This window comes from Hylaeus anthracinus, unplaced genomic scaffold (genome assembly GCF_026225885.1).
Source record: "Hylaeus anthracinus isolate JK02 unplaced genomic scaffold, UHH_iyHylAnth1.0_haploid 13470, whole genome shotgun sequence".
Taxonomy (NCBI): Eukaryota; Metazoa; Arthropoda; class Insecta; order Hymenoptera; family Colletidae; genus Hylaeus; species Hylaeus anthracinus.
The window spans coordinates 1-9,185 of record NW_026534469.1 but is presented as its reverse complement, the minus strand read 5'-3'; the positions used below and the strand labels follow the sequence as shown (position 1 = coordinate 9,185).

The 9,185-nt window shown below is 40.2% G+C and overlaps 1 protein-coding gene across 1 annotated transcript; it reads right to left on the bottom strand.

Moving 5' to 3' along the window:
• Positions 1-82: 82 nt before the first annotated feature.
• On the bottom strand, positions 83-8,462 carry LOC128892665 (protein patched-like; the record flags this gene model as incomplete). Its single annotated transcript, XM_054153198.1, has 5 exons — positions 83-438; positions 1,329-1,426; positions 5,883-5,952; positions 7,462-7,651; positions 8,405-8,462. Coding segments are annotated over 5 exons (714 nt in total), but the record flags the coding sequence as incomplete, so codon positions are not given.
• Between the last annotated feature and the right edge of the window lie 723 nt (positions 8,463-9,185).

Below are 9,185 nucleotides of genomic sequence, written 5' to 3'. Positions count from 1 at the left end.
ATTGCGATATATATATATATATATATAATTCTAACATATATATATATATATATATATAGAGAGAGAGAGAGAGGGGGGGTAGTAGTTATCAATAGGGTGTATTCCAGCAGAAAATTCGCAAAGAGACGTCGTTTTTCTTTTTAGAGTTGTAGGGCAGCGGGCCCCTTTAATCGGTCGCGAGGTTGCCGCCGACGGAAATACAAGAGACAACATGGCTTGCTTACCTGCTGGGACTTTTTGTTGGGCGCGGTTTCCGGGCATTCCGGGTCCGTTGGGTCGAGGCACGGCTTGCTCTGGTAGGCGTTCGTTATCCCTGCCCTCTTCATGTAATCCTCGAGCGTTTTGAAAGGAAACGCGAACGGCAGTTTCTTCATCTCGTCCAGCATCCACGACGGATTGAGATTCGTCCACTGAACCGGCTTGTTCGTTTGCGCCCCGCTGCCATCGAACCATAAGCGAGACGAACAAATAAATTATTTGGATCGTAACGCGTTCAACGTTTATTTCTCTTAGGGACAAAACGTCGCAGGGATACGAACGATACGCGTTCTCAACGTTTCGACTCATCCACGAGATATGGGTAATTCACCGAGCCGAACGATAATTACCTCTCCTCTAATAAATAACGGGCTTTCCGATACAATCTGCGATCAATAGGCGAAATTCTTATCCGGACGAAGGTATCGAACCAACGAAGAAAAGACGAGCGTTGGGTAAAAATCAAGGAAAAATGCAACGAGACGTCGCGTTCGTGGAACCGAAATGAAGTTCGACACTTCGTTGTGAAAACGTGACGCGAATTCGTTTTCGAAGTTCGTTAAAATTCTGAAGTATTCAAAACCTTGAGATTCGAGAATTCAGAAACTCGAAAAAATGTCGAATTCCAGAATTCTAACATGCCGAAGTTCAAACATGCTGAAACTCTACGATTTCGGAATAATACAATTCGAAAGCTCTAAGGTTCCAGAGTTTCAAGGTCTTGAAATTACGGAGTCGTTACTCGAACCACGAAAAATATCTTTGGTTCGCATATATAGTTATCGTCGAACCGGGAAGAAGCGAGATTTAAAAGTAAAAAAATCAAACAACATCCACGATCTGCAACAGCTTTTAACGTATCGACGATCGTACCGAGCAACAAAATCAGCAGATATAACGTTCGATCGCACAAAGTCTCGGTTCTTATCGATGATTCTGCTAATGGATCCGCGGGAATTTAAACGCAATCAATTTTGCGACCGAAGCAGTCCCGTTCGAGTGACGACATTCGATGCATAATACCGTGGCGATAATTTGCGATCGAATCGGATACTTTTTCTTGTACTTACGGTATGTGGACGGGGTACTCCGGTCCCAAGAGTTTACTGCCTTCCCAGAAACAGTCGAGGGGCGTAATGATGGCGCACGGTATGATACTATCGAAGATCTAAAAACAATGGTTCGGTCAACATACCTGAAGAAATGCTTTTGGTAAAATTGGTAAAATTACGCGCGGTCGATTACAGCGGAACGATCTATTATAATATCTGCCGGTCGCGAATGCGTTAATAGTTTTAATATGCAATTTTCATTTTCCTCCGAGAGGGAACGAAGAAATGATTTACTATGATTCGACGCATTTAATCATCGCGATCGGCGATGATTCCGGTCCTCCTAAGGCGGTAACGAGTAGTGCGTTCTCGGTTTCGGTTTATGATCGCTTCTCTTACACGATAATGCTTGTCGCGTTTAAAAAACACATTAAAAAAAAAAGGAGGGGATGTAGCATTCATAAACATTGGTTGATTTGATAAAGGTTTCATTCGATATAATTTAAGAAATAGATAAAAAAAAAATGGTAACGGTAGTTTATACTCTGTATACTTACTCTGTTTTATTTACATGCATTAGTTAATGCTTACGTAACAATTACAGACTTTAGTATTAAAATGTAGATTCTCAATTCGAGTCAGTTTTAATTGAACAGATATATTAAAATTGACCTATCTGTTATATTATCATCACGCACGTACAAGATACGTGTATAAATATACTCTTTACTTAAATATCTAAAAATTAACTCGACTCAAGAGACTTTATATATTGACATTAAGATTTATCATTTTTATGTAAGTATTAATTAATGCTACATTTTTATATCAGAAGGACCGAAAATTAATCAAGATTTTATCAGCATTTATTTACGAAAGAAATCTTAAATACCAATCGACGAAATATTCCAACATTTCTTCCTAGTGTTGAACAAGTTCAATTTCCATTTGAAAAAAGTCCTTCGATTTTTCACTGAAAAACTTTTCCAAGTCGAAGACATTTTCGTCACTTTTCGGTCCTCCTAAGGCTTCCCTCTTGTCTACGTGCGAACTGCCATTTCTCTTAATCACGTATACACGTTCTAAAATTAATTATTATCGTACGTACGCACAAATCACACCGTGGTGAATCGAAACGCTCGCGTTAAATAAACGAGACGTTCGTGAATGCTACGTTCCTCATTGGACCATCTCTCCTTTTCTTCGATAGCGGACACTAACGATCGCCGTGAGGTTATTCTTGGTAGAGCGGGGCGCGTCATTCGTGGCTACCTGTGCGTTCTCGGAAACTGGAATAGGCCCGTTCCGTCGCGGTGGCATCTCGCTTTCTTTTGCGGTCCGTTTGATTTACGAATAATACAAATTTCGAACGGATGCCGGGGAACGCCGTGGCCATTTGTCGAATTGTCGTTTCGGGTCGTTGTAAAAAAACCGCGTGGCAAAATGAAATCGGGGACGGATTTGGTGTTCACGTTGACGTCTTTCTTCGGGATTTATTGGGAAAATCGAGAGGCTCCGTTCTGCATTCGACATCGTGAAAAGTGAATATTAATTTCTTTTTTGGTGATACTCTGGACGACGCTAAAATTTCTGGAGCTATCGCAATTGTCGGTAAGCGGGTGCTCGAGTTGGACTCGATGTCGAAGCAATCGTACGTTGCGTACTCGGTGACAGATACAAATTAATTGTCGCTATTAAAATCGAAATTAAGATCGAGATTAAAATTGAATGTCGAACGGAAAATTAGATGGAATCATTCAGCGAATGAAAAACAGTCATAAAGACGGTAATGGCGAGGAGGAAGAGGGGTAGAATTACGGGCAAGGTCTAAGCTAAATGGGCGGCGGTGCAATTAGCTTGGTATAATGACGGGGTATCGGCACAGCGTGTCTTCCTTATTATACGCAAATGCGAGCCAAGACCAGTAAATACCTATTTCACGAGCTCGTTGTCTTTGCATCTCCTTTTGCTTCGCTCGAGTATTCACGATCCTCTGATGTTTCTTGCTCTATGAATTCGTTAAGAGATCGGCTTCTCTATACTCTTTGCTTGGCTCTCGAATTAACTCACTGATACCTTAACGATCTAGAATATATCAAGAAAAAACCAACGATTTCGAATCGAGCAACCTTCTCCTTTTTCAAAGTCGGTGAAAAATTGAGCGTTGTCTAGAGAGTACGTAAAAAGTGCCGTTATTGCAACTTATAGTACAAATTTTATAGCTGCGCTACCGGTAGGAAATTAATTAAAAATACGTTCCAAATAAAAGAAAGTAACTTGAATAATTGTGAAGATTCATTTTTAATTTTGCGACACCCCGTCGAACCTAAATTAATCACCTCCTGTGGGTTTATAACGGTTACTTTGATATAACACAGGAGGCTCGGTAACGCTCGAAGGTTTTATGGAACAATAAATCAATCAAAATTTACGACAGACTGAATTTCTCGCAACTTAAACGCTCATAAAGCATCGCGCGTGGAACGATATTATATTTAAGGACCCAAGGAAAGGTATCCTCGGTGAAGTAACGTGCCTGCAACACTGCAACCACGCTAGCACGAACGCAATTCTGCAGTTGCATACGCGCAGGCTGCAATCGATGCATTCTTTCGTTCCCCATTATCCATGGAATCGTAAATTATCAAAGGAATTAATATCGTCATCTAGAATTTCAAATCTCTGTGAATACGCGTCGGTCTTCTTGAATTTTCTGCGAATAGTAGTCGCGTATATTTCGTGAAATATGGTCAAAAGCTTCGCGATAAAGTAGAATTTATCGCCATCGGTGGTTAATAACGAGAAGTGATGAAAATAAATAAAAATGAAAATAAATAAGAAAAATAATATGAAAGTAATCCTGAATCATTTGCAAAATGTCAAGTAAGCGATTTTCCTGTAATTTTGTATCGATTTGGAAATGAAAGATAACCGTTTCTTTTTTTTTTTTTTTTTTCTAGAGTGTTTATTCGAACGAAATTTCCACCAGCTCTGACTAAGTCCATCCCTTTCTTCATAACTACGTGAAACGATTAAAAGAAATTAAAGAAACACATGTGGCGATGCTCGGACACGTTAACTCGGTGAATCGACACGATCTCGGGAGATCAAAGCAGCGACCATGGAGAGATGATCAGTCGTTCACCGAGAGCGGGGAAAAAATTTGGAGCATAAAATTGAGTGCTCTCGAGGAACGAGAGCTCGTAACATCGCGGAAGTGGTATTCGACGCGCGGTGTCTCTGAAATGGCGTTTCCTTTTTCTTCGGATGTGCTTAGGGATGTTTTATCGCGGCCGCTCGTTAGCAACGCAAGAAACGATCGCGGCGAACGCGAGCAGACACGCACGTCTCGTTCTAATGCAAAATCGCGTTCAGTTTTTCGAGCATTGTACCGAATCGTCAATGTTTACGATGATCGACGACCCACTGGGAAATCGACGCGGCGTTCCAGAAACGGGCAAAGCTTTATTCGAACGATGAATAACGAATACAATCAACGTGTAACGATTTATTCGTAACGTTCGTTCGACTGGATAGTCGTGCTTTTATTTCTCCACTTAGGAACGTAGAATTTAGGATTGCAGTCCAAAATTTTATTCTCACTTTTATTCAACGAGGAACGGGTGGACTGTGTGTGTGTGTTTTTTTTTATTTGTTACTCGATATTCGAACCGGACGCGAGAATTTTGCCCGTCTCTACCGGGACTCGAGGAGAATAGAGAAGTACCGTAGAAACCAAGAACGTCTAGGAATGGAAACGATTCGCTTATTCTTTACGGGAATAATTTTTTGGTATCTCTTGTGAAGAAATTACGCGCTTTTATATGTATATTTAAATTTGAATATTCAAGCCTGGTCGAATGTGTACTCTTTGCGTGGATGATTAGTTAAACGAATAAGTGAATTATTGATGTTCGAAAATGCGACAGAAAGTCTAAAATTATATAAATAACTTTCTATCTTCTTTTTATGTATCAATGTTTAGTAAACGTCTTTTCTTATTTAATGTCTTTCTTCTTTTTCTCAACTTAGAAAGCTTGCAACAATCCTTCAACTTGTGGAACGTATGCAAGCACATTTACAAGTCTCACAGTTGAAAACAATCAAAATGTTCACCGAACAATAAGTTTCGTTACCATTCCTGAAAATGTTACGAAACAGGAACACAACAAAAACGACGCTATATTCTAATCAACCCTAACCTTATCTTTCGAAAATCGCACGATACTAAAATTTCAATTTACGTTCGATAAAAATAACCAAAAAAAAAAAAAAAAAAAAAAAAAAAAATTTACATTCAATAAGCTAAAGGAACTAAACGAAACACGAATCGGTTCGCAAAGGGTCGAGTATCTCGGAATCGCGAACGCGAGAAGGACTGAAAATCGCGCGTCGTAGCCATCGCTGTCCCCGCGATACCTTAACAGAAATCGAGAAGTCGCAGTGCGAGCGCGCAATAACGCGGTATCGTACTTCACGCATCGAATACGTGAATAGTTTCCAACGCGCTCGCCGATACACGCACGCGGTTACGTATCACCTACATATAAAGTAGTGGTAGTTTTAAATTACCTGGTCGATGTAGTGCATGTCGAAGTTGGGTATGTTCAGCGCGTAACACATGTCTTTCAGCCTCCACGTGCTGCAAGCGACACGGAACACATGCATTCATGAATACAAGTTTGCATCCTTTAACCCCCGTCCCGCCGATAAGCGGCTCGGAGAGGAGCTCTCCAGAAAAACTTGAAACGATGGCAGTCGCTTCTCTAAGCCGCTCCACGGGCACCTACGGGGTGTCCGCGAAGTGTGCAAGAAAATAGAACCGAGAATTGATTCGGTCGACGAAATCGATTCTCGTCCGTCGACCGATACAGCGGAATTAAAATTAATATAAAGTGGATGCTAGACATTATTTTTTCGTATTCAAAGTTTCAGAATTTTCAGAAATCTTTTTGCCGAGTATATTTCTCTCTCTCTTTTTTTTTTTTTTTAAATAAGGTGTTATGGAAACGTATTTTTCTACATCTTGGAACGAGAGATTTTGTCTGCGAGGCACTTTATTTGTGAGCATTTTATTTTTGCGTGTATAGTGTTTTTCCTCGTTTGTTATTATCCAGTTAACAGTTTTGATTTTTTTTTAAATTAGAAGTCGCTAGAAGTGTTTAGAACAACATAATAGTGGCTATATCTAACAACGTAGCTGGTTCATATTAGTAACACGGTTTACATTTTTGTTTTCAAAGGAAAGTATACATTATTTGAATAATATCTGAGCATCTAACAAAAAACGAATAACGAAATAAGTGCGTCGCGTTTGATATAAAAATGATGTACGATCGTTACGAGTGACACACTTGTTCCATAATTAATATTTTCAATTCTAATGAAAGATAAAACTATAAAGATTGTACCTAAATAAAGTGCCAAACACCTCTGCCTGTTTCGAGTAGCATATTTCCAAAGTTTCACGTTTCTATATTTTCGCAAAATACTGCAAAAAGAAATAAATGTCGCCATGGGAAAATTCCATTGACACAATCGGAGCTGTAAATTCTTAATGATCATTACGTAATGATTACTTTGACCGAGTAATTAAATAATTGCCACTATAATTACCGCGTCGTATGTAACGGTATTTACTCGACTACTACCGGTAACCCAATTACTTTTTAATAAGTACTTACAACTGCCCAGAAAGTAATTAAAAGGCGTCTCCGATCTAAAGTAGTTAAAAATACCTGAAAGTAATTGGAAGGTAATTATAACTACTCTTTTAATTACTTTCAAGTACTTGATTACTTCTTAATGACTTCTAGGTATCTTTGAATTGTTTTTTTTTTTTTAATTATTCGAAGTATCTTTGAATTATTAAAAAATCATCGAATCGCTCGGTAATTAAGAACAAGGTAACGCGTAATTGCTAAAGACGAAGTGATCGAGAATTCTTTAAATGATTATTCCAAATTGTAACGGATACGAAAGTAATCATTACTTCGGAGCTCTGGACACGGTGGTTTACAAACGACTAAAGCTACCTTTTGAAACGAAAATGGCGGAGGGTCCGTGGTAGACGACGATGGTTTTTTTCTTGCCCACTTCGCCGACGTTTCGATTCGCGTACGAAAGAATGGTTAAGGAAAAAAAGTCTTACATTTCGAACAGGTGTACGGTAACCTGCGTCGCCGCCTTCAGGATCGCTAAATGTTCCTTGAGTGCGGCAGGGTGCAAAATATTCGCCCCGGAATGCCTCGGCGTTTGGATGACGAGCTGATGCGTCGAGGCGGCTGCTTCACCCAGTTCCGTCGAGGCGTAGGTCAGCTCTTTTTGTAACCTTCCGCCTTCTGCGACCAAAAACATAATCACGACACGTGAGTTACGGATGTGGAAAAAAGAATCATCAACTCAATTTGGTCCGCCAATTTAGCCCACCTTCGTTCACGACGCTTCTTTCCGCGTTGCTCGTTTGTATCGTGTATATCGAACCTTTTTCGGGCGGATTTTGTAAAGGTACGATTCAAGGTACGATTCAACTGTCGACGAATACGAAGCACGACTTGGCTGACCAGATTGACTCGATTTCGCGAGCTTACGAGCTCGACGTAATCGTTAAATAATATTATAAACATCGGGGAAAACGTACACGGTATGGGTTATTTGAATGGTTTTGCCACTTTTTTTCGAATAAATACCGAGTTCTAGTTACTGGAATCTAATTAGGGTAAATTTACACGAAGCGGAACGATACTTAAAAATCTCATTTAGTAACGCGACGAGATCTACGTTCTTTTTGAACAACTTTTGTCTCCGTGGCATTAGAAGATCGAAAACGATTATAAAAAGGCGCAAGGTTAAGTTGCAATGCTGCAGAAACAAGCCAGTCGAAGTAATATGTAACTTAAAAAATTGATCGAAAACATAACGCAGAATTTGGTTTTTTTCGTTTTTTTTTAAGAGGGGCAAAGTATTTCGAGCGATGGCCACTCTGTGTATCTCGTCTACGTGCGCGGCTTTCGTTATTAGCGAGTAATGTTCGATTAACGCTCGGCGTAAGCTTTCGGAACACAGCTGTCTTGCTACAAACCGGAACGCGCTACCTGAGCCTTCCGGCGAGCCGGCCCAAGTTGGAGCAGTCACGAACTCCGTCGCGATTGACTGGTTGCTTTATTCGCGACTCGTGCCACTTTAAGCTTTCGGCGGCCTGGTAATGTTTATGCTCGGTACGATTCCCCGAAGAGAAACATCGGCCGTGGCCAGTGTCGTAACACACGTTTCTACGGCTTTACGGATATACCGAGAAAAATTTCTGGCAGGGTACCAATGAAAGCGTTCCCAGAAGAAGACGTGGAAATAGCTCTGTTATGGTTCGAAACGTTCGTCCCCCTCTTGGCGAAACGGGCTAACCCCATCGATCTTATTTAAAACAAGTCGTCAATGACCACCCTAAACGGTGCGCCGTGTTGAATGCAGGAAATCCAATGGAACTAGAAATACAGATAATTTACGCATTTGTCGTACGATTTAAAATAATTTGTTTAAGTGAATCAAAGGGAGAAGAAAATCTCTCGACTAATTGTTCGCTTGTTAACCGAAGTTAAATTCTTGGTTAGTTTCAACGAGAATGTATCGACGTTTTAAAATTTTAAATTTTCAGTAAATTATGCTAAATTGTAGTAGTTGGACTTTATCGTATCTTCGTGAAAGTACGGTGAATAGACTGGCGATGTTCCTCCGAGTAAAACGAGTCCAAACACGACCTAGATAGGACTACTTTTGATTATGGACGATTCATAGTTATTCAAGATATCCAAAAATGGTTCAAGTAGCGTAAAATTACAGATCGTCCGAACGAGGTCGTGTTTGGGCTCGTTTTCATCG